Source organism: Arachis stenosperma, chromosome 1 (assembly GCF_014773155.1).
Source record: "Arachis stenosperma cultivar V10309 chromosome 1, arast.V10309.gnm1.PFL2, whole genome shotgun sequence".
Classification (NCBI taxonomy): domain Eukaryota; kingdom Viridiplantae; phylum Streptophyta; class Magnoliopsida; order Fabales; family Fabaceae; genus Arachis; species Arachis stenosperma.
Window position 1 is genome coordinate 132,718,377 of NC_080377.1, and position 26,281 is coordinate 132,744,657.

The window sequence follows — 26,281 nt, forward strand, 5'->3', positions numbered from 1 at the left end:
AATTTACCTGTAACTTTGTTTGTGTTTCCAGCTTTGTTCAATGGCAAAGTAGACAAGTGTAGGGTCAAGTTTGTGATCTACATGTGCTTGGATTGTGGCTGTTTTGATGATTTATTGAGTAACACGATGAAGGGGCATTAAAATGTCAAAAATCCTTTTGCTTTTCTGATTTGTTTTGAGTCTCCTTAAGTGAATACAATTTTACTGTGAGCCTGCAAGTTTGAGTCTCCTCTTGATTAGAAATTTGTGATATGTTAGGTGGCAGGTTAGATTTAGGTGTCGATAGCTTTGAGCCTGCAGCTATGGAACAACGAGATTTCTAAACTTCTAGGTTGTGTTAAATGATGTGGATTGTACAGTTGCTACTTCGAGGAACCTTCATTCTTTTTTTTTTTTTGGTGATGAAACCTTCATTCTTTTTCTTTGTTGCTTGGATAAATTTAAACCAGAGTTGGAAATGGTTTGATATTTTTTGGATATAATTGCTTTATTGATTAATGTCATCAAAGCAAACATTTATAGGATGAAGAAAGAATTTTGGTTTCTCTTATAGTTATAGCAAACTTTGAAAGCAAAGGCCTCACTTCATTAAAATATTTAAGTTTTTACTATCTAAAGATCTTAAGATTGTGGTTGATAACATTTCATGTAGTTTTTTAATTTAGAAGATATTTTAAAGTTTATATTAGACTATAATTATGTTTTGAAGTGTTTATTTATAATTTATTTATTATTTTAATATAAAACGATTTTTTTAGTTAGACCACGGTTGGACCGATTGAACCACTAAACCAATGAACCAATAACTAAAACGGTTCGATGATCGGTTCGGTTTTTAGAACCTTGAAAACTCCCTCTTCAATCTTCCACAAACGCCCAAAGCCTCAAATTGACCAACCCTAACCCTATCAGAGCAAAATCAACAAAGCTTTTCAGCCACCATCATTCCCCACCACTATCGGTGGTGACAACTAGTGATTGCCATCCTCGCTTCTCGAAGGTATTCTCTCCTCCTCGCGTTGTCAAGCCCGAGGGTGCCGTCAAGCCCGGACCTATCCTCGTCGTTGTCGCCAGAAGGTTGTCAAGGCCGGACCTGTCATCGTCGTCCTCGAGGCCGAGGGTGCCGTTGTTGCAGCCGAACGTTTCTGTTGCTTGACGTCGCAAACGTCTACTCAGTCTTGTTCTCCTCGCCGTCGCAAACGTGCCTGTTCTCCTCACCATCGTTCCAGTGCCTCCAGAAGCTTCCTTCCTCCAACAACAAGTTCACCTACAACTGCGACAACCACACCTTCAACTTCCTCGTCGATAATGGCTTCAGTCGGTTCCTCTCTTTTTCTCTCTGGATCTGTTTTCCTCTGATTCAATTTTGTGTATATATGTATGCATTTTTGCTCAGATGATTGTTAGGGTGGAATTCTCATTGTGTTTGAGTGATTTGAAATGCTGCATTGTCGTTTTTCTGCTTACTGTGTTGTTGCGGATGAATCTGCTGGAAGGCAGGTTCCTATTGCGTTTCTAGAGCGAGTGAAGGATGATCTTGTTTCCAAATATGGTGCCTCCGATAAGGCCGGTACTAATGCTGCCACCAACAGCCTTAACAAGGAGTTTGGGTAATTTTGCTGTAATTGCTGTAATGGCTGAGGTTTTATTTTGCTGTAATTGCTGTATGTATATTTGTAATTTTTAATTCGGTTCTGTTTTGTCCCTTTGTTTTTTGCTTGTTGAAGGTATGCTATGTTGTAAGTTGTAACTGCAACTGAAACATAAAGCTGGGTTTTAGACTTTTCTTCTTTGAGGTTGTACCAATTTTTTAGGAGAAATGTTTAGAAGGTTTGAATGTTAAAATAGAAGTTGGTCAATTATCGATAAATCTCTTTCCTTTTAGGATTTTCAGGGGGCAGGGGATGGTTTGTTTTGCACATCTTGAAAAAATATTGCTGCTGAGATTGGTTCATAGCTATTTTTAATTAGTAATTTGGCATTAATTGAGTGAGTTTTGTCTAATTAAATAATTATTGATATTATTATTGATTGTTGGTGATTGTTGATTGAATGTGGATATAGTATTTTATGCCATGATTTTTTTAGTTCTAAATTTTGATGTTTGAATTTGAATGTAGAATTTTAATGATGAGATGGGATATAGTTTAGTTAGTGGATGGGTCATGAAATTTTAAATTTTATTATTATATGAATGATTGAATTTAAATTTTAAAAGATTTATATTGTATTTTTAATCATTTTATTTTATATTTAACGAAACAGGTTTGACCATGGTTCGATGGCCGGTTCGGTTCTCGCAATCTTGGTTATAAGAAAGAAGGGATGAATTGGGTTCTTTTTCTCAAAAAGATTTTACCCTTTTGATGAATGAATCACTTCTTTTTATAGGTAAAGTTTATATCAATGATGCATGTAACAGAGTAGATTCTCAAAATAGATTGGCCAAATATCAAACACACTTGTTTGATATTTTAAATTTACATTTATTACGTTTTTGAACTAACAGGTACTTTAATTAGCTGTTGAAATTTCCATCTATGACCAGCACGTGGTAAGACTTTGGGGACTTCTAGCTTTCATCACATTTGATGACTTTTCAATGCCAATGGAGGAAAGCGAACAAACATCAGGAAGAAGGATATTGTGACACCTAGAGCTACATGTCTGGATTTTAAGATATTATTAAGTAAGGAAGTAAGGATAAGTAAGGATAAGGATAGTATTTTGTTCTTAGTTTTGTTAGAAAGATGCCAGCTTTGATGTCATCTAGGTTTCTTCTTCTTGTTGGAGAGTCCTTCCCCATTAGAAGAGCATTGGCTACTCATAAAAATGCTTCTTCTTTGTTGCACACAAGTATTCATTGTATGAGCCAAGTGGAACCACCCAATCATGGTTCCTTAACCCTCTCAAGTGTTGGTTTCCAAGGTGAAGTTGATAAACCAATTAACAAAGGTGGCAAGTCTAGCAGTAAGGTAAAGCCATTGTTGGGTTCATCCCCTGGGTCCCTTAAGAGCAAAGGCATAGGGAAACCTATTGGTTCCAGTGAGAAGAAGAAAGCGTTTGGGATTGTTGAGAGGAAGAAACAACAAATCGAGGCTGCCCCATTTGCAGCAAAATCCTTCTCTGAACTTGGGTTGCCCCTTGTTCTGATTGAGAGACTGGAGAAAGAGGGGTTCAGTGTTCCAACTGAAGTTCAGTCTGCAGCTGTTCCTACCATTCTGCAGAACCATGATGTCATAATTCAGTCTTACACGGGTTCGGGGAAGACATTGGCTTATCTGCTTCCTATACTATCATCTATTGGTCCACTGATGAACAAAGTTTCCAAGAGTGCCAGTGGTGGTGATTCTGGTGGGAAAATGGGAATAGAAGCAGTGGTTGTTGCTCCCTCTAGGGAGCTAGGGATGCAGATAGTGAGGGAGTTTGAGAAGATACTAGGAGTGGAGAACAAGAAAGTGGTTCAGCAGCTTGTGGGAGGTGCGAACCGAACTAGGCAGGAAGAAGCTCTCAAGAAGAATAAACCTGCCATTGTTGTTGGCACACCTGGTAGGATAGCGGAACTTAGTGCAGCAGGGAAGCTTCGGACACATGGCTGTCGCTATTTGGTATTGGATGAAGTTGATGAGCTCTTGTCATTCAATTTTCGGGAGGACATGCACCGGATATTGGAGCATGTAGGCAGGAGATCAGGTGCAGACCTGGATCCAAATGTCAAAAGGACTGAGCGTCAGTTAATTATGGTGTCTGCAACTGTGCCGTTTTCTGTTGTAAGAGCAGCGAGAAGCTGGGGATGTGATCCACTTCTCGTCCAAGCTAAGAAAGTTATCCCGCTTGATACTGTCTCGCCTTCGGGCCCTATCAATTTGTCAATGCCTTCAGTCGGTTCTACTCCAGACCCAACTAAACCATCTCAGGCATCAGTAGAGAGTTTGCCTCCGGCTTTGAAACACTATTACTGTGTAGCGAGGTTACAGCATAAGGTCGATACCATGAGAAAGTGTATTCATGCCCTGGATGCAAAAGTTGTAATAGCTTTCATGAACAACACTAAGCAACTAAAGGATGTCGTCTTCAAGCTGGAGGCCCGTGGAATGAAAGCGGCAGAGTTGCATGGGGATCTTGGGAAGCTTGCTAGGTCATCAACTTTGAAGAAATTCAAGAATGGCGAGGTGAGAGTTCTGGTGACAAATGAATTATCAGCTAGAGGTTTGGATGTGGCAGAATGTGATCTCGTGGTTAATCTGGACTTACCTACGGATTCAACTCACTATGCACACCGAGCAGGCCGAACTGGTCGGCTTGGTAGGGATGGTACAGTGCTGACCATATGTGAAGAGTCCGAAGTGTTTATTGTGAAGAAAATGGAGAAGCAGCTTGGAGTAACTGTGGCGTTCTGCGATTTTGTTGAGGGAAAGATGCTTGTCAACCAAGAAGAGAAAGCACTCAGCACTTCAAGAAAATGAGGTTTAGTTGAGGTTTACAAAGCTATACTCTAGGTTTTAGCTCTTGCATGTTTTCAAGAATAGACAACTTCTACTTGCAAGTGCATACTCTCAAACAAAAACTCACCTTATAATTTACGTTGTAAGTCAAGTATGTCATCAACTATAGTTGACAGAGTCCCTCTCATCTGCATCTTTCTTTTTCCTCATATCTGATTGTTGTTATCAAGTTCTTATAATGTTTCAAATCTGAATTCAGTTTTTCTTTCTCTTTTTCTCCTCTTATCATCATTTTCTGTGACCTCAAAGTAATTCAGTATGAAATTTGATGCTGGTTTTGAATCTGCTGATGTAATCATAGAAAATAGCTATATAACATTTTTGTTAACTGCTGCTGCAGAAGTTTCTGGTTTAGAACTTGGAGAATAGGATATTCATTTTTGAACCTCTATGTTTCTCCATTTAAAGGAAAAGTTGAATTTCCATGGTAGTAGATAACATTGAGCAATGTTTAACTGGAAAATTTTCACTTGGTAAAGTTTCCTCCTAGAGCGTAAGTCTTCTGTCTTCCGGGGTTGCATTTTCAACTTATATTCTCTAGCTCTAAATTCCTGCTTTTTGAATCGAGCTCCTTGCTTCGGCAACTTAAATATCCAAGCAGGATTATTGTTGCTATTGAGAACCCTAAGGATATTGTTGTTCAGTCTGCTAGGCCATGTAGTCAGTGGGCAGTCTTGAAATTTGCCCAATAAACTGGTGCTAATGCAATTGCTGGAAGGCACACTTCTCAGAGGTCAGTCTTGCTTTCCCATTTTCACATAATCTTTTTTGTTTATCTTTTTGGATTCTGCATCTGAATATTATTGAAGAGTATGTCGATTGTGAATCTTTTGTGAATTTTGTATTCAATTTTTTATATTTGGTGAAAACTCAAGTGCAAACAACTTCACGTGAAATTGATAGCTGAGAGCGGTTAAATAATTTGACTGATTTGACTAAATTTTCATCTAACGACTCTCAGTTATCAACTTCAGGTGAAGTTGACTGTACATGTGTTTTCACCTTTATATTTATCTTTTCCTGTATCTAGGGTTCTTTTTTTGTTATATACTTCTTATAAATTTGTTATAATCTAGTGGTTTGTCAATTTTTCTTGATATGGTGTGTTGTCTATTCAAAGAGTCAATTTCTAATCATAATTTTGATACGAGTAAGTGTATTTTGTATGACCACATTGTGTTCAAAACAGCTTATTATCATAATTTCACAATAGAGCTTATGAAAAAGAACTTGTCAAACCTCAACATTTCTGTTATCTTTCCAATGCTTCTGCTACGGAATGAAAGCATTTTTATGTTTGGTTGATTTTTCGTATTCCTTGTTTCCAGGTATTTACATAATTAACCTTGGACAAGACATGGGAGAGGCTCCATCTTGCTGTTGGGATTATTGTTGCTATCAAGAACCCTCAGGATATCAAAGTTCGCACAATAGGTGCGAATGCAATTGCTGGAAGGCACACTCCTGGAACATTCACTAATCAAATGCAGACATCCAATAACGAGCCTCGTCTTCTCATTCTGACTGATCCAAGGACTGATCATCAGGTGCCACTTGTTTTAGATGTTTGAAACTTATGTTATTCATTTGTGTTGAGGGTGTAGTGGTGTATGTTGTTTCACTGTTAACTGTCAATGTTTTTATGGGAGTTTGAAATTCTGTTATTAGTTGATCTCATTTTGGGTTTGTTTTTCTACTTTTTAAAAAAATATATATATATGCAGCCCATTAAGGAAGGTATTCTTGGAATTGCCTTGTGCGACACGGATTCTACAATGCGCTATCTTGATGTTGGCACTCCTGCCAATAACAAGGGGAAGCACAGTATTGGTTGTCTGTTTTGGTTATTAAGTGGGACGTGATGGTAAACTGATTTTTGCTCCTATGAATGGAACCATTATTAATTAGTGGCCCAAGTGCCTTTAAAACTTAAAGGTAAATTTTATCGCACCGCTATAAGACCGACTATGCTGTATGGTACGGAGTGTTGGGCGGCTAAAGGGGAGCACGAACATAAGTTGAGTGTGGCAGAGATAAAGATGTTGAGATGGATGAGTGGTCATACGCGATTGGATAAAATAAGGAATGAAGATATAAGGGAGAGAGTTGGAGTAGCACCCATTGTGGAAAAGATGGTTGAATCGAGTCTCAGGTGGTTTGGACATGTGGGAAGAAAACCGATAGAACATCCAGTCAGGAAGGTGGATGAGATGGAAGATGGACAAAGAGCGAAAGGCAGAGGAAGACCTAAGAAGACCATCCGTGAGGTGGTCAAACGAGATCTACATGTAAACGGTCTCTCTGTAGACATGATACATGACAGAGCACAATGGCGTCGTTTGATTCATGTAGTCGACCCCACTTAGTGGAACAAGGCTTTGTTGTTGTTGTTTGTTGTTGTTTAGATTTACTTTATTTCCAGATGTCTGCATTGTAAATGTCTCATCTCATATGGTAAGATGGTAGTCTTATTATGTGGTAACCAGGAAATTTTCACTTGGTAAAGTTTCCTCCTAGAGCCCATTCTTCTGTCTTCCGTGGTTGCAATATCAATTTATGTTCTCTAGCTCTCAATTCCTGCATTTTGTATCAAGCTCCTTGCTTCGGCGAGTTAAATATTTAAGCATCAGCTGAAGTTTGACTCCAATTTATTATTTCACTTTATTTAATGGTTCTTAGAAAACCTTGTTGTTTGCCCTTTATTGATTTATATAATGTTTGGTAATCTAAATTTGTGATTGCTTTTGATCTTGGGGCTTTTTGAGTTTATCTGCTAAATAAAAGGTATTTTAGTTTATATAAAATCAAATTTGAAATTTTATTGTTACAATTAAAAAATTTTAATAATAGTTATCAGAATCGAACTGGTAATTAACCCGATTATATGACTAGGTCATTGGTTAAATCATTGGGTCATTGATTTACCCAATTGATTCGTTCATAATTAAATAAAAAATAAAAAATTATAAAATTAAAAGTTAAAATAAATATTTTTAAAAATATATTAATAATCAAATATTAATTTTTAGATATAATTTATGATGTAAAAAGAGATAAAAAATTAGTTATTAGTATAAAATATTTTTTTCAATTGAAATGAATAAAAAATAACAAGCAATCTTAATATATTAATTTGTTTATATATAATGTGTTGTTATTTGTTTGGTATTTTTATAAATTTATGTTTAAAAGATTGACAAAAAAATTCGTTTATATATATATTCTTTTTTGTCGTATAATATGTTAAACGTAAAGTGGCTGAGTGGGCAAGGAGAACTATGGCATTCAAGTTTCTCCGTGTTTGAATCTTCGACGATCCGGCAGTGTGCGGGTGTAGAGTCGGTTATTTTAATTCTAAAAAGATACTTCATCTTTTTATTTAAAAAAGTTAAAGTATCTATTTTTTTATTAATACAGTTAAAAACTTTAATTCTAAGAGGAAATTTTACTTTCTTAAAAGATGTTCTAAAATGATATTTTATCATTTTAAAACGAACTAAAAAGGTATTATTAATTAGTCTTATAATGATATTTTTAAAGAAGTAATTTTTTTTGTCTCTAACGTTTGGGATAAGTTATAAAGTTGTTCTTAATATTTAAATCATTTTATTTGTGTACCTAATATTTTAAGATAGACTCAATATTGTTCTATCACGAAAATTTAACAATTCATGTTTGTCATAGTTGACAAATTGGATTTGTTCTTTGTAATTATCATGTTGTGGTTAATGAAGAGAATAGTGATCATTAACTTTCAACTATTGCCAAAATCTTTTAGCAATTGAATTTACTTGCATTTTCTAGTTAATTACCTTAATTACTCCTAATTTAATTTCTTGGAATTTTTTTTTTTAGTTTTTTGTCATTTAAATTCCCATAAATTGCAATTAAAACCTCCTTTTTTCTATAGTCAATGATTGAGCACTCGATTGTGATTTCAAGAGAAAACTACTCAGAGATTAAACTACAAGTATTTGTTTTAAATTTGTGACATTTTTACTAAACTTTGAAGAACGTTGAATTCCAGTTTAGAGTTACAATGAAATTGAGCTTTTAAACTTGTGAAATTCTAAACCGGTGTTTAGCGCTTGTCAAGTTTTCGACGCCGTTGACAGAAAGTTTTAATTCTCTCTTATGAATTAACATTCTTGTAGTTTTGACTATGTTGTAGGAAATGACAATTTCAATGATGGTTTGTATCAAGAAAGGAATTATCAAATGAGGGAGGAGCCATATTCATATAGACAATCTTCATGGCAACAACCTCCTCCGGACTACTATGATCACAACCCACTCCATAGTGTATACCAATCCAATGGACATGGTGATCCTTGCTATGATTATGAACTTCAACCACCATATTCCTATGACCGCCATTCTCAATATTTTTCTCAACTACAATACTCTCAAGCCCCATTTCACCACCAACAAATTCTACGGGATCCAAATCTATATCCACCATACCATCAACCTTATGTGCCTCATGAACAACCACCATTTCAACTACCACCATTCCAACATCACTACTCCCATAGCCCTCTTGAACCATCACCTCCATATACACAATCTCAATATTCCCACCTTGTCATAAGTGTGGCCGAGCACTGTGAAAGTTCTGGATGAGCTCGCCCCCGTGAATATACACTAGTGAGGTTGTTGGATATGGATTATGATTATGATCATGATGATGATCGAGAATAAATCGAGTTGGGGATGCACGATAGAGGGACAGTCCAATGGTTAGCTACCAGGACTTGTCGGGTTGGCTGTATAACCGACAGATGATATCATCAGCCACTAGGGCAGGCATGCATCATATGCATCTATGTGACATTGTTTGGGTGTGCATATTGTACTTGGTTTTCCTTTGTGATTACTTGTGATTATCTGCTAATTGTTCTACTTGCAGTAACTGCTTGTTTGTGCTTGAACTTTTCTACTTGTATTTGTGACTGGGATTCTATTGGACCGTGGTGATTGGTTGTTGGTTGGACTGTTTGGGCCTGGGACCGTGGTTGATCATGATTTGGGACGAAGGCCATGTTGGTTGGTGTTTTTAGTTTGGAAAAGTATGAAAGGCTAATTTGGTTCAACTTAGATAAACTTTTTGAAAGACTTTTGAGTTTTTAAGAATTGAACAGTTCCTCTTTCAAAAAAGATTTCAGATTTTTCTTTTATGGTAAACCGTTGTTTTTGAAAGGATGCATAAGGCGGTTATCAATCACTATAACGATTTTATCTCGCATATCCTATTATAGTAATTCTGCCACCCTACGGTGAGAACCCTTTCGAGGATGATGTTCTCACCCCTCTACAACTTTCCCATTTCAGGATATGGACGCGGAAGTCACGAAGAGTTTATCTAGTCGTTGTTGTGATGCTTTGTATTGCTTTAGTTATTGTTTATTGTACCCTCGCCTTTATCTTTATATATTCTGTAAGAGGGATAGGAATTGTATTGGTTAAAGCTTGTAATATTATATATATGTATGTATGTATGTATGTACTCTTGTGAGTTTTGTAATTTGTATTGTATGTATGGATGTACGTTACATACCAAAAGTATTTTTGAAGCGGTATTGCGGTTTAAAGTTTTAAACAGGCTCATATTTTAGTATTAAATAGTATAAGAGTCGTCGTAATGTCCGAGCTATCAGAGTCGCACACCCGGAAGCGTGAGCTTTGATGGTTAGGGTGTTACACACACCCCCCGCGTGTTTTACACGCGCCTCTTATAACCTTGATAACGAATCCTTATTTTGCGTTATCAACGTTTCTCAACGTAAACTTTTTCATACAACGTAAACCTCTTTTGCGTTCTTCTCTGCATTATAGATCTGGATTGATTCAACGCAATTATCTTTGTCATTCATCTTCTTCTTCGTTTTCTTCTTCAATCTGCAGTTTTGAATTGAAACAATGAATGAATCAACTTTAAATCAGTTGAATGAGTGCGATTTTGAGATTCTTCTCAAACTCATCAATTTGATGAGGTTTGAATTATTGAATTCTGAATCGAATTTAATGGAATAAAATTTCTAATTTTATTTGAAGTGAATTGAATGGACTGAGGTGATTTACATCTGAATTGAATTCAATTGAATTGATAATATGTAACTGTGAGTAATTGTGAGTGTCAGTAATTGTGAGTAACTCTGAGTAAATGTGAGTAACTTTTTGGTTCGGTAAGTACTAAAGAGGTGGTTCATCACTTTCATGTTTTCGGTTCGATCTGGAGAAAGGAGTCTAACAAAAATTAGACCAATATGTTCTGTTTTCTTCCCTAAGCACTATATAATTGTTTCACCGTAATTAAGATTTCGGTTCACCACATCTAAGATTTTGGTTCACCATGAGTACTATATTCAGTTCACCATGAGTACTATGTTCAGTTCATTCTGCACTATTCAAAACTCTTCTTCCTCACCTTCTACTGCTTCTTCACCAGAGAGAAAAGGAGGAAAAGACAAAAAATACAGCAGCAACAACAACAAAAGAATGACGATAAGGCTTCAGGGTTTAGGGTTTTAGGGTTTAGAATTTATGGATTCAGGGTTCAGTGTACAGGGGTTCAGTGTGTTACAAACTTTCAGTTCGCCCCGTGTATTAATTTCGGTTCACGGTGTATTAATTTAGGGTTTAGGTTTTAGGGTGTAGGATTTAGGGTTTAGGTTTTAGGGTTTTAGGGATTTAGGGTTTATGGGTTCAGGGTTTAGTGTTTAGGGTTCTGGTTTTAGTGTTTAGGGTTTATGGGTTCAGGGCTCAGTGTTTAGGGTTTTGGTTTTAGTGTTTAGGGTTTAGGGTTTAGGGTTCAGTGTTTAGGAGTTCATAATTTTTTGGTAAAGAGGAGAGCGATTCAGATTACTCTTCTGAAACGAATCAAACTGACAAAGTTTAGATTATTCAATTTTGAATCGAATTGAATGGAATGCAATTGCTAATTTGAATTGAATTAAATGGACGGAGGTGTACTGAATTGAATTGAATTGAATTGATAATATGTAAATTGTAGGCAGAGTTATTTGAATTTGATTTCATATAATGGATTATGTTTTATTTACTTAGTATTATACAATTGTATTATTTTCGGTTCACCACGAGTACTGTGTTCGGTTCACCATGAGTACTGTGTTCGGTTCATTCTGTAAAAAGCTGTTTGAATTTGATTTTATATAATGGATTATGTTTCGTTCACTTAGTACTAAACAATTGTATTATTTTCGGTTCACCATGAGTACTGTGTTTGATTCATTCTGCACTATTCAAAACTCTTCTTCCTCACCTTCTACTACTTCTTCACCAGAGAGAAGGAGGAAAAGACAAAAAAATAAAGTAGCAACAACAACAAAAGAATGACGATAAGGAGAAAACACGTGAAGAAGAAGGAACGCGAAAAGGAAGGAGAAGGAAGAACGTGAAGAAGAAGGCGAAGAAAAAGAAGACAATTCGTGCGTGAACGAGCGTGAAAAGAAGAAGAGAAGAAGAAGAAGCGTTGGACGATTTCGCGTGTATTTCACGTTTCATTTAATGGTATTGAGTTTTTTTAGTGTTGGGCCAACTTGATTACATAGTTACATGGATGTATAGCATCCCCGTAAAATATATATGACACATATTTTGTTAGATTTTTATTTTTACCTACTCTATTATATACACTAAAACACTAAATACTAACTACATAATGATTTCTTCAGCATGAATTAGAATTTGAGTAAAGTATCGTTTTTGTCTCTAACATTTGGAGTAAGTCTCAAAGTTATCCTTAACGTTTGAATCGTCCTATTTAAGTTCCTAACATTTTAAAATTGACTCAATGTTGTCTTGCCATTAGGAATACGTTAACAGAATTAACGGTGGGACAAAATTAAGACGATCTTGAAACTTTAGTGACTTAAATAGAACGAAAACTTTGGGGACAAAAACGATACATAGAAATAAATTTTAATTTTATCTTTCAATAATATTAATTTTTTACTGTATATAATATTCAATTATTTTTTAATCACATTTAAGTAAATTACACTTAATAGCACTACTTTCATTCTAATAAATTTTTTTATATTTTTATATTAACTTATAACTTTAAGTGTAAAATTATAAAAAAATAAATTTATTTAGAATGAAAGTAATGTAATTAAATGTAATTTATTTAGATGTGATTAAAAAATAATTGAATACTATGTAAAGTAAAAAATTGATATTATTAAAGGATAAAACTAACATTTATTTTTATGTATCGTTTTTGTCTCCCAACGTTTTCGTCATATTTAAATCCCTAACGTTTCAAAATCGTCTCAATTTTATTCCGCCATCAATTCTATTAACGAATTCCTAATGGTAGGACAATATTGAGTCAATTTTAAAACGTTAGGGACTTAAACAGAACGATTCAAATGTTAGGAACAACTTTAAGACTTATCCCAAACGTTAGAGACAAAAATAATACTTTACTCGTTAGAATTTTTATTACTATTCACTACATAGAAAAAATATCCTTATACAGTTCTGATGCATGTATACTATATATACACATTTATTGAGTAAAAAAAAAAAAGAAAATATAAAACAAAAATTCATCAAATTCTTGATTATTATTCTCATTTTTCATAGTAATGTCTCAGCAAAATGATTGCTTATCCAAAATTAAAAGATGATTCAAACCATAACAACCATCCCGGTGCACCAGCTTCCATATTTTAGATCCGTTGGGATCACGAGGGGTAAATTGAATATCTTATATTAAAGTTAGGATAATGTTGATTTGAAATTATATAGTGTACTACAAATTTGCTACCATAATAATAAATTAAAAGAGGATTGAGTTTTTCTAGCTAGTTCTACTTCTAAGACCATATAAATAAAATATGGACCACTAGGTAGCAACTCAAAAAACCTTTTGATTTGCTGTTCTTTCAAAAACCCAAATCGCTGCAACAACTGAGTCTCCTTTAATTTGTATCTTGGATCGTGTGACTGCTTACAAGTTCAGTCCGTGCTTCTAAATTGTATGGTGCTTCGTTTTCATGCTCAGAAGAAACTGCACATTCGATATAATAATATTTTTCCTTTTTTTTTTCTCATTTTCTACATATGATGTATTTGTTTGTTGAGATATTGTTAGCAATTAGCATCCATCAGTTTCATTTCCGTGCTTCCTGTATTCATTGTCTTGTTAACAGAGTTAAATAACTTTGACTTACATATAATGAATGTTACATCACTAATAAAATTTATTATTTTCAGTTAATACTAAATTTTATATATTAAATTTAAAATTTAAAATTTAAATTCTAAATTTTAATAATATAAAAGATATTATGGACCCTTATTATTTTTGTTAAACTATACTTCACTCGTTATGAACCTTATTAAGATTAATGTAATGAACATACTTTTTTTTATCAAAGATAAGAGATTCGAATTTACAACCTCTTAATTGAGTACAAAGAGACTATACATTTAGACAATGAACGTACTTAAAGATCTTTAACTAACATAAAAAATGAAGCTTGTTAAGACTAATGCAATGGAACTTGTTTGTTAATTATTCCAAAGTTATAGCGGCCAAAAATAACCTAGTTAAATCTTTGTAGTAATTAGGGATGACAATAAAAATCTATGGAAGCATAACCTCTCTCTAATCCTATTTCCATTAAGAAAAATGTCTCTATCCTCCTTTAGTTTTTGTCATATATTTCTATTTGAGTTTCTGTGGGGAGACAAATCTCTAGAATATCCACGAATATTAATTGAAAAAATAAAAAAAATCAAAAAATAATATAAAAATAAACATAATACAATATAATTTAACATAATATAATTTAAAATATAAATATTCATAATTTATTAATTAAAAATAAACATAAAATTAAAATAAAATATAAAAATCTATTCATATTATTTTAAGGTCAAATCATTTAAAAATATAAGATTATTCATATATTGTCTATTACACTTCATAACAGATAACATTTTCATACTAAAAATACTGATATAGCGTATTTTGGAACCAATATATAATTATGTATATCTCTTTTTTTTTTCAAAATATTTTCAGAAGGTATCTTCTTTGAATACAAATTAATTTTAATAACTAAAATTATATTAATTACTAATAATTTTAATAAACCTAATAATTTTTATCTTTCTTATATTGTATAATAGAAATAATAGATATTTAATTGTAGCGTAAATCAAGTTTTAGACATTTAATAACTAATAAAAATAATAGATATTCATTAAATTTTTGAAAATCGAATTTTAGTAAAAATAGACGTTTAATATTTTCATAATCAGGTTTTAGACCTTTAATGTTAAATTGTTAATAGAAATAATAGACATGTAATAAAGATTTACGTGAATAAGGCTTTATGAAAGTATTTTTGTGCCCAATTTTTATTATTAATTTTTATATGATTGAATTTCATATATAATATTTTTTTTATCATTCATGAGGTAAATTTTAAGTTTTAACTACTTTATATTATAAGAATGTATTTTTTATTTTTTTTTATCAAAATTGATTCTTTTAAAATAAAAGTTATATTTTTTTCGATCATTTATTAATGTAGTCAACTAGTTATACTCTTATTCTTTTGATTATTATGTGCTTGTTTGAGTGTCATTGGTTGATAAAAAAAGATTTTTTTTTTTATTTTATAGCGTGTTTGATAAATTTTTAGTAGTAAAAATAAAAGTACTAAAAAAATAAAAAATATCTTTTTTTGAAAAGTTACAATTTATATCTTTTTTTAACATATTTAAAAAAAACATATTTTTTACATATTAAATAAACAAAAAAGTACTTTTATATTGTTATATCAAAGATAATTGATAGATAAAAAGATTTTTTTTTGACATATCTAAATATAAAATTATTTTTACTTTTCTATAAAATCTTTTAAAAAAAAATTATTAAAAAAATCTTTTCTTAAAAGCTCACCCAAACAAATTCGATATAGTGATTGTTCTTACTCATTTATTTTTTTATTTAACTTTGCAGCACGATTGTCCTTTGTTATAACTATTTATAATGTATCACATCCATCTAATACTATTTCGAATTGCATCGATCACTAATTTGGGTTCTAATACATAGATATAAGAGTTAAAAAAAAACATTGAAATGAATTTTATTTTATTGAAAGATGATTGGATCTATTTATATACTATGACCAACCTATTAAATTGCGAATAAAGTTAATTTTTCTTAAGAGAAGCTCAATTTTTAATTGAGTAATTACTTCTTAGAAGTAATATAGGCTAAGTTCAAATTCTATTCCCTCCTTATTTTCTATCAAAAAATCTTTGAAATAAAGTATAAAATGAGATTGAGTTTTCTTATTTTAAATTCAGTTTTCAACTAATTATGTCAAACTTAAAGATGTAATTTTAAAAAATTGGTACATACAATGGATAAAATTTTTTCTTTTAAATTTTTTATAATAAAATATTTTTCTTACACATTGTGGTTTCTTCTTTTCTAAAAGGGTTAAGTATGATTTTGGTTCCTAACGTAGGGGTTGAAAATTGTTTTCGTCTCTCTCGCCTTTTTTTCGCTCCAAAATGGTCCCCAAAGTTTCAGTTTGTTTTAAAACCATCCTTCGAACCAAAATGCCCATATCCCTTCTTCCCCAAAATTATACAAAGCACCAGCACCACCACAACCATCACCACCCACCACCTACCACCTACCACCTACCACCACCACCACCACCATCATCATCATCAGAATTCAGAATCAGAACCACCACCACCACCACCCCCTACCCACTGCCACTATATCACCATCCATCACACCATCCAAAACATCAGAAAATCAACATCATCATCGTCATCCTCATCAAAACCCAGAACTCAGAAAATCCAGAAAAATCAAACAACAATAATACTCAAAATCAGAAAAACATCATCAAAACCCATAACTCAGAAATTTCAGAAAAATCAAACAACAATAATACTCAGAATCAGAAAATCATCATCACCATTAAGAACCCAGAATCAGCAAGAAGCGGCAGGCGGCGGGCAGCAGGCGGCGGACAACGGCTCGGCGGTGGTGTCGGCGGGAAGAAGAAGAAAAAAAGGCGGTAGTGCGACGGCGGAAAAAAGAAGAAGAAGCGGCGAGTGACGGTGCGGTGACATGGCGTCTCTCCCCCCTCCCCCCACCTTTCTCCCCTTTTCTTTCTTCCCCCCCCCCCACATTCTCTATATCCCCCTTTCTTTCTTTTTTTTTTATTTTATATTTATTTTATTTTAAAAAATTTTTAATGAAGGATAATTTAGTAATAAAAAAAATAAAATTGATAAAAAAGATGATTTTAAAATAAATTAAAATTTTGGGGACCATTTTGTAAAAAAAAAAAATCGAAGACGAAATAAATTTAATAAGAATCAATTTAGTACTTATCCCTTTCAAAAACTATTAAGCCATTGGTGCATTAATGCAATTTTATTAGGATAATAAAAATCAATTTAGTTTTTCAGTATAATTATTTTATATCTTACCGTATTTTATATAGATAGTGGACAATAATGTTTATTTAATAAGAATATGATATGAATTTATACAGATTATTTTAAATGTTTAAATTGATAATATTATTTTTAATTAGTTATCATTACGAAAATAATTTTAATTTATATGTATTTAAGGTTTAGATTTAAATAACTTAGATATTATTTCAATAATTTAGTTCTGATATCAGAGTTTGGTTAGGTTAGTTTTAGAAAAATTTGAAAGGTGATCTAAACTTATTTGTTATGTCTGTTTAATTTGAATATATTATTTTTAAATTTTTAGTATGAAATTTCTTTTATTCAGTTTATAAATTTATTTTTATTGGCTTTTAGTATAACTAAAAAAAATTTAGTAATTAAATTTAAAAAATACTAATAATAATAAATAGTGATTTAATTTTTATATACTTTTAAATTATTAATACATAAAAACTAATCCCATTAAAATAATTTTAGTTGTATTAAAAATTTGTATTAACGTTATAATATTCTATAAAACGTTATAATAAAAAGTCTATATAAAATGTTTACTTTAAAGGAATATTTTTAAGAACTTTATAATTATATAAAAAGATAAAGGCCAACTTTTTTTTACAAGTATCTTTTATAATTTTTTTATTCTTTTAATTTTTAATTTATTGATACTTTATTAATTAATTAGTGATTAAATAAATTATTTTTATGAAAAATTATTTTTTGTATTATTTTAAAAAAAGACTAATATGATAATTTAAAAAATAACGTGAAAATAATATTTTAAATAAAAAAATTTAATATTATAACTTTTAAATATAAAAATAAATCGTATAGATATTTAAGAAATAAATATAAAATACATTACAAAAATAAATAAAACAAACAAAATGAGAGTATTCTGAAGAAATAACGAATTATATCAAATATCGTTGCAATATTTTTTTTATGTTAAATACATCTAAAAATCAATCTTTAGGTCTCTTTTCTATTATTGTTGAACTCAATGTTATGATTATATTCATATGAAATTGAAATATACTCCATCGCAACGAAATTTTAAGTATCATCGTTAATGGTGGTATCATCATAGAAGATGACAAAGAGTAGACGAGTGATGAGAAGATAACAGCACCATTTGATACTTGAAAGGCAAGAATCAATTCACATCGGTAGCAATACGGTGTCAGAGCTCACCGGTCTGGGTTGGGTCAATTTCAGATAGGGATGTCAACGGGCAGGGGATACCTCCCTACTCTCCCGGTCTGAGTTGGGTCAATTTCAGACAGGGATGTCAACGAGCAGGGGATACCTCCCTACTCTCCATCCCCACCCAGATTTGTTTCTCGTCCCCGTTTTCGTTCCCTGTCATGAAAAAATATTGTTCCTTATCTCCATTTCTCACCTATCTATCTGATAGTTTTAACTAATTATTAATTTCCATATGAATAGAACTGATGCAAGTATCCATCTTATACGAAAAAATCAGATTTTATATCAAAAAAAGGTCTAAATGACAAGATGGTAATTTCTTTCGAAATAACGCAGTGGGACACAACGGCGAGCCAATAAACACAGCAGTGGACGAGGTGGGAGACACGGAAATAGACACGACGACAGAATTACGAAAAGGAACACCACAAATAGAGAACACGACGCAGTAAGGGTGATAGCACGGTGGGGTGTGACGTTTTGGCGAGAAGAGAGAGTGGCGAGGGGGTGGCTGTAGAGAGGTTGGATAGAGTATGAACAGCGTTAGGGATCTCTGAATTGAAGAAAGGTTATGCAAATGAGGATTAGAATAATTCAACTATTAAAGACAATTCAATAAATTTATGAATTTCGGGGATTAATGGAGACGGAACGGAAATCTCTGCTCGGGTTCCTGCTCTTGCCTCGGGGAATTTTTCCCCATCCCCATCCCTGCAGAAAAAATTTTCAACAGTCGGATCCTTATTTGGGGTAGTTCCCGCAGGGATCTCCGCGACTAGGGGAGTTTTGCCATCCCTAATTCCAGAGCATAGCCCAGAAAAAAATCTCTTTTCTATCTTTCATCAAACTTTTATGGTTAGTCAACTCAATACACGATGTTTTTAAATATGTCTCTGACACTTTTCTCTTACTTCATTGATTGATCTATGACGGTATAAATTTTTTGACGATTTGAGCGCTTTTTGTCGTGGCGATGACGATGATGCTTGAAATGACCAAAACTAAGCGATGAAAAAAGAATGAAGTGAAAATGTGCTTCAATTAACTAAAGATCTATTTTTTCAAGTAACAATGATTTAAAAAAATAAAAAAATAAATTTAGTTTTTAATATTTTAAAAAATTATATAATTATCTATTTTAAATAATAATTACAAAATGGTTCTATTATAATTAAGATAGTAATTCAAATTAAAAATAAATATTTAATTAAAATATGATATATTATAAAGAATAAAAAATAATTTATATGTTATATATATTATGAATATATAAATGTTTATAATTTTATTAATGATTAAAACTATCCATTTGTATTTATGCAACTTAAAATTGTGGAGAAGATTATTTATAACATATTACTTAGATAGTGTTAGTAAAAAAATTTAATAACTTAAAATGAGTTATAATTCAGATGTCATAGTCTTTTCATACTTAATTAAGAAGTTGTGGATTTAAATCTCCTATCTTTAATAAAAAAATAAATTTAATAACTTGAAATGATTTGACGTGAGTTCTTACTATTATCTCGTATTTAAAACAAAATTAATGATTTTATAATTCTGCTCGTATCACCTTTTTTTGTAAGGATCTTGCGGTGATTTCTACAAATTTCATTGTGTACTTTTTTTTAAGATCTCTTCTATTTTAGAGGTTGAAATGCATCTTATCAATAGTGTAGATATCCATAAAAAAATCAATTAAAAAATTAAATTGAGATATAATGAAAATTGAACTATGAGAATTGAGATTTTAAAAAATAAGTAGGATTAGAAGAAAAAATTGATGATGTTTTTGAATTGATTTTTTCATATTTATCTATTTAAGAAAATAATAATATAAGTATCATTTTATTTATAATTACATCACTATATTGTAACATGTTAATTTTTATTAGTCATATTCATATCTGAATATGTAATATAAATTTATATTTTGTAGTAATTATTGAAAGAGTAGTGCTAGGGAGCCAATGGCTCTAATACCATGTTCTGAAACCACTCATCCCAAAAGCGTAACCTGAGGTAGCGTTTGGTTACTGAGACACAGACACTGAGACATAGATACAGTGGTACACGATGACACATGTCTGCTGTTTGGTTTGGTGAGACACAGATTTTCGAAAGACACGGGAGGACACGGATGGACACGGAGACACTAAATTTGTGTACCTCCAATTTGGTGAGACACTGAGACACAACTTGTGAGACACTAATTTTTTACTCTTTTACCCTTATTGAGTTTTTAAAATTTGTCTTCTTATCTTCCCAAATCTTTTTTTTTCTCTTTCTCTTTTAGATTCTACAACTAAATTTACTTTTCTATTTTTTTCAAAAAAAAATTTGTACATTTAATTTTTTTATTTATTTAAATTTTGATTAATCTTTGATAAATTCTGAACTTTAATATTCTATTTTTTTTCAAGAACAATTATATATTTAATATTTAAATGATAATTTAAGATGGTATTAGAAGAAATAAAAAATTATTAGAAGAAATAAAAATTTAATAGTGATGACATGCATTGTTTGGGATAATAGGTGTATTGTAATAGTGGTAAAACTTGTGGTTGAATGAAGGGTAATTTAGTCTTTTTTAAATATATGTGTCTTATTTCTTATTTTTGCCAAACACAATACATAGACACAAATATTTTATGTCCATGTCTTTAATGTCTGTGTCTCTATGTCTATGTCTCAGCAAATACATCAACCAAACGGAGCCTATAGAACAATGTAACACTAATAATCATATCTCTAATACTTTCTAAACCTTCATTGTACACATTGTAGGCTTAGGTTATTGACTCCCTATACTTTCCCTTATTGAAAAATATTAATACAAAAATATAATATGGAATAAAAAAACATGAGTAATAAACTTGAAATCATTAAAGTAAAATCAGATGTTATTTAGTAGACTGATTTTTTACTTCTTCCAACACTACTTGTACTCTTTTTTTGTTTGTTTAGAGACTATTATTTTGATAAAAAAAAATTGTTTTGGATGAAAAAAAGATTTTTTGATTTTTTAGTGTATTTGGTAAATTTCTAGTAATAAAAATAAAAACACTAAAAAAAAACATCTTTTTTGAGAAGTTATAATTTATATTTTTTTTAAAAGATCTTTTTCTCTTAAAAAAAGATATTTTTCATCTAATAAATAAACAAAAAAATACTTTTATATTGTTATATCCAAATATAATTAATAAATAAAAAGATCTTTTTGTATGAGATATCCAAACATAAAATTATTTTTATTTTTTTATAAAATCTTTTAAAAAAAATAACTCAAAAAAATATGTTTTAAAAGTTTACCTAAACAAGCTCTTTGTTTCCTTTCTCAAGTCTACAAAAATCTTGCTAACACCCTTTGCTACATCTAGTAGTAAGTTATAAAATGATCTATCTACAACTGAGTTACTGATAATTCATTATTTCAGTGAAGGTATGTAGATGTATAATAGAAAATTAAGGACTCAACTTCAGATTAAATGATTCTAAAAGCATTTTCGCCTCATTATTTAATTTTAAATTTTTCATTTTTCTTTTCTTCTTATTTGATTATATATTTGGCTTTGATTTACTTACATCTCATATATAATAATTTTAAACGAGATTTATATGTAAACAATTTTTCTATAGATATAATATATGACAAAGCACAATAACATCATTTGGTTTATGTAGCCATTCTTACTTAATAGAATAAGATTTTATTGTTGTTGTTTTTATTGTTTTATTGAATTTAAAACTACTTGTTTATTCGAATTTTTATGATAATCGTACAAATACTTTATTCTCAATAGAATTTTTATTACGGTGTTTTTGATAAATCCTAAACCTTAAACTTTTTGAATGGTGATATATAAGTACTCTGGAACTCTCTGAACTTTACACTTAATAAGCATTAGGTAGGAATATTATTTATTTAGGTTATTCTAGTCTAATTATACTATGGTAATTTTAGTAATTATAATATTTTAAAAAGTGTTGTTAAAATTAAAATAATATTTTTTTATTATTAAACAATACTATTTAAAGAGTATTATTTAAAAAAATATTATTAAAATATAAAAATATATAATTTTAGTTTTAATCTCACTTACATAATCATGGTAGCATAATCACATTAGAATATATTTATTTAGATAGCAAAAATAATTATAATGGTAGAGATATATTTTAGTAGCAACAAACATATACAATTCTAGTCATAAAAAAAACATATATAATTCTATCTATATTAACTATTGTGTATATGTCTATTTATGTGGTCAGTGAAATTTGTTCTCCTAAAATGTTTCTGATTCTTCATATCATTTAGAAGGAATAAAATTGATAAATTTTATCAAAAGAAATTGATTGCAAAATGTATATATACTAACAACAAAAGAAAACAATTGTAAAATGTGTATATACACACCAACAACAAAAGAAATCAATTGCAGAATGTGTATATACACTCACAGATGTATGTATATTTGCTATTATCACCATTGGCTTATTGGACATCATCCAATAAATCAATAGAATTTATTTTTAAATAAAAGATGATTTATATAGTTTCGTAGTCAATAATTTTTATATGAACAGTGATGTTAATAAAACCTAATAAAAAAAATTAGGAATAGAGGTGAAGAATTGATTATTCCAGAAGCATTCAGACATGCACTAGAATAAGTATATCCGTATAACTTTAGTTCTACTAAAATTTGAGTACAAGTACTGAGTATAACTTTTTTAAAAATTTTGATAAATATGCATGTATGTATTAAATAACAAAATAAGTTCGAAATAAGAAATTTAATTAATTATTTGAGTTGTAGAGCTAAGATCACAACACAAGTTGAAACTATATTGTTACAATATTTATAAAAAAAAAAGTGTATATAATTATATATAACAATGAAATATAATATAGCTATAGAACCTCATGTCATCTAAATGAAAATACTTAGTATACATACGCATCCCGTGTAACTTTAAAATATATGCAAATAAAATAAGCATTATATACCAGGAATTTAGATAGATCTATGATTATAAAGCACAAGCTAACAAATTTTTGTGGAAAAAAAAAACGAGTATCTATAAATCAAACTCAAATATAGAAAAAAAAATTTCAAAGACAAATATTAAACATATATATGTATAGCAAATGCTATACTTACAAACATATATTGATTCACTTCTGAAGTGTCAGATTGTGTGAAAAACATTGATAAATATAGGTTATGATGATCTTTAACTTCATGAACTAGATGCTGCTATATACCTTTATGATCTTGTTGGTTACTCTTCATCTATCTTAGCTTCATGAACTAGTGCTACTACGTACCTTTATGATCTTCCTGGTTACTTTCATTGTTGTTGTTATCTGAATCAAGAAGCTTAGAACTAAATGGCATTGGAATACGCCTGATAGTAGCAGCAGCTGAGTTATTATCATTATTATTATTACTATTGATTGAGTGAAAAAGAGAAGATGATGGAATAAAGGGATGAGGCATCACTTGAGAACTCAAGATCTGAATATGGTTGAATTGCCTTAATGCATCACTATTATTTTCCACCATTGTTGTTGTTGTTGTTGATGATGACGAATTAGCTACAAATGGAGCATAATAGGGAGTGAAAGTTGATGGTGTTGTTGCAGAAGAAGATGAAAATTGAGGATCTAATAATTGTTGTGAAGGAAACAATAATGCATGGCTTCCAAATTGTGAAGATGAGGAGGATGATGATAAAGTTAATCCTGAAGGAGAATTATTATATCCCATAGCATTGTTAAGCAACAACAATCCGTCTTGATTTTCATCAACATGTTGATTTGTTTTGATCCATTTTCCTTTCTCAGATATCACACCAGCTGGATGAGTAATAGTATCAGATTCTTTACCTTTTAGGCTAATTGAAGAAGAATCCATATCCCAAAACCTCGAGGAATTGGCATCATAGAAGCCGCCAAGGGAGAATTGATGATGATGAGAAAGGGGAATTAGGGTTTGCTGATGGTGAAATTGAGCGAAACCGGGAGGGATTTGAAGGGGCGGTAGCTTATCAATGTCGAGTTTGGTGGCTTGAAGCAACCAATCAATGACCTTGCTGGGTTGACCCAGGCCGAGTCGGTCTTGGAGATCATACAACTGAATGGCGGTAGGAACGGAGAGCCGAATTCTCCGGTCCCTTAGACCTCTAATGGTGCAAACCTTGCTGTGCCTGTCTTTCCCTCCCAAAGACCGCGAAACTCGAACGATTCTTGGATTCCTGAACGCTGTCCACTGTCTTGAAGAGCTAGTGCCGCCACCGCCGTCGTCTTCTTGCTTCGCTTGATAGCTGCTTTTGCTTGAACTCATCTAGTCTTCTTGCTCATATCTTGGAGTAAGACTAAAAAGATTCTGAAAAAACAAAAACTTAATCATTTCAACTGTGTTTGGGAAACAAATAATTCTGTTGACTCTCGATTTCATAATTATGTTGTGAAACCAAATCTAGAAAACATTTTTTTTTCCTTCCAATTTTTGCAGAAAAAATAGGATTGTTTTCAGTGAAAAGAGTAGAAGCATTTACCATATACAAGCTAAGAGTCATTAAAAACTTACATAGAGAGAAAGAGAGAAGAAGAAGAAGAAGAAGAATCTGAGGAGAATTATTTGACAAAAGTTGAAAGCTTTTCATTCACCATAGGCAAGAAGAAGAAGAAGAGGAGGAGGAGACAGCACAAGTTGAACTGTTGAAGTATGCAATGTATCCTAAAAAAGGCTTCTCCTTTTTGTCTCCTCCAAAATGAGGTAGCTAGCTGCTCATCTTGAGTAGTGTGTTAGTTAAGGCAGATGCTCGCTTCAAGTCCTTTAGGCTTTCATTCAATTTTTTTTTTCTTTCTTTACCTGCACAAGGGAATAATTTACCTCTGAATTGATGGGAACTTTGCTAAAGTAAGGTTGTAGATCTCATAGCATCACAATTTTACATTTCCATTATATATATAAATTCTTTTCTACTTATAAATTTATTTTGTTTAAATTTTCTAAGAGTAAAGATAGAAAAAAATAGAATTTATTTTTTTATTTTTGAATTCTATCAATAAAATTCAGGTAACATAATATAAATATATATATATATATATATGAGAAATTAAGAGTCATAAGAATTTATTATTTTTGTCACTAATTAGTCACTAATATTTAAATTATTAGATTAAAAAATTAGACTAAAAAAATTAAATTAATAATTAAATAATAATAAAAATAATCAATTTTACTGTTCCCTTAATATTTTTCTTTCTCTATATATATATACCACTTTATTTTTTATATTATCATTTTAAATTTTATTTTGTTTTAGATATTCTTTATATAATTGAGAGTAAAATCTTTCAAATATAGGAGTAATGTTATTAATTTATTACAAGTGATATTATCCGCTTTCTAAAACAAAAAGGTTACATCATTACATTTTTACATAATATTACATTTCGTTCTTCTATTTTAGAAAATACATATTGATTTTTCTTTTCATTGAGATTAAAATATATTTAGGGTTTTCACTCTATATCCTTTAAAAATATGTAATTATGTCTATCCCTAATCCAATATTATTTATCTTTTTGTCTTGTTTTGATTATAGGTAAATCAAGCTAAAATCACGAATTTTTTCTAAGAACAAATAAATCGTATATTGGCATTTGGCAACAAGAAAGTTAATTTTTTTTAAATATAAATAGATTTTTCATTTTTTATCTTAAAATTAAATAAATTTTTCACTAAATTTAATTATAAATAAGTCATTGAACTTTATAAATAAAAGACATATATTTTTTTTTACTGAATTCAAACCATCGTTAAAGAGACCTACGTATTTTTAATCTATAATGGTTAACTACTTATTTGTATTTTAACTTGGTGAAATATTTATTTATTTTAATAATAAAGATTAAAAATTTATTTTTTCTTTTTTTATTTCTTTTTTGAATTTTTTCTTTCATACATGGCAATTTATGATTTAGATAACACTGACTCACTGTGATTTATCTATAATAAAGAGAAATATTTAACAAACAAGTTATTTTTGTAATA

General features: G+C 30.7%; 2 protein-coding genes across 8 annotated transcripts; one reads left to right on the plus strand and one right to left on the minus strand.

Moving 5' to 3' along the window:
* Positions 1-888: 888 nt before the first annotated feature.
* On the plus strand, positions 889-4,712 carry LOC130936342 (DEAD-box ATP-dependent RNA helicase 47, mitochondrial). 5 transcript variants are annotated; one of them, XM_057866418.1, is made up of 4 exons: positions 889-1,317; positions 1,501-1,610; positions 2,266-2,391; positions 2,510-4,712. In XM_057866418.1, exon 4 carries the CDS (start codon positions 2,751-2,753, stop codon positions 4,464-4,466), a length of 1,716 nt encoding a protein of 571 aa, XP_057722401.1. In that variant the 5' UTR covers positions 889-1,317; positions 1,501-1,610; positions 2,266-2,391; positions 2,510-2,750; the 3' UTR covers positions 4,467-4,712. The 5 variants fall into 5 exon arrangements, with proteins under 5 accessions (XP_057722401.1, XP_057722414.1, XP_057722386.1 ...); XM_057866431.1 differs by having other exon boundaries at positions 2,549-4,712; XM_057866403.1 differs by lacking the exon at positions 1,501-1,610.
* Positions 4,713-23,394: 18,682 nt separating this feature from the next.
* LOC130947405 (transcription factor TCP5-like) lies at positions 23,395-25,020 on the minus strand. Of its 3 annotated transcripts, XM_057876114.1 has the most exons (3): positions 24,809-25,012; positions 23,720-24,604; positions 23,395-23,624 (listed from the first exon to the last, which is right to left on the minus strand). In XM_057876114.1, exons 2-3 carry the CDS (start codon positions 24,560-24,562, stop codon positions 23,604-23,606), a joined length of 864 nt encoding a protein of 287 aa, XP_057732097.1. In that variant the 5' UTR covers positions 24,563-24,604; positions 24,809-25,012; the 3' UTR covers positions 23,395-23,603. The 3 variants fall into 3 exon arrangements, with proteins under 3 accessions (XP_057732097.1, XP_057732091.1, XP_057732082.1); XM_057876108.1 differs by having other exon boundaries at positions 23,411-24,604; positions 24,889-25,020; XM_057876099.1 differs by having other exon boundaries at positions 23,411-24,604.
* Between the last annotated feature and the right edge of the window lie 1,261 nt (positions 25,021-26,281).

Coding starts and splice junctions, on each gene's coding strand:
- LOC130936342 (XM_057866418.1), top strand. CDS start 2,751: ATGCCAGCTTTGATGTCATCTAGGTTTCTTCTTCTTGTTGGAGAGTCC.
- LOC130947405 (XM_057876108.1), bottom strand. CDS start 24,562: ATGAGTTCAAGCAAAAGCAGCTATCAAGCGAAGCAAGAAGACGACGGC.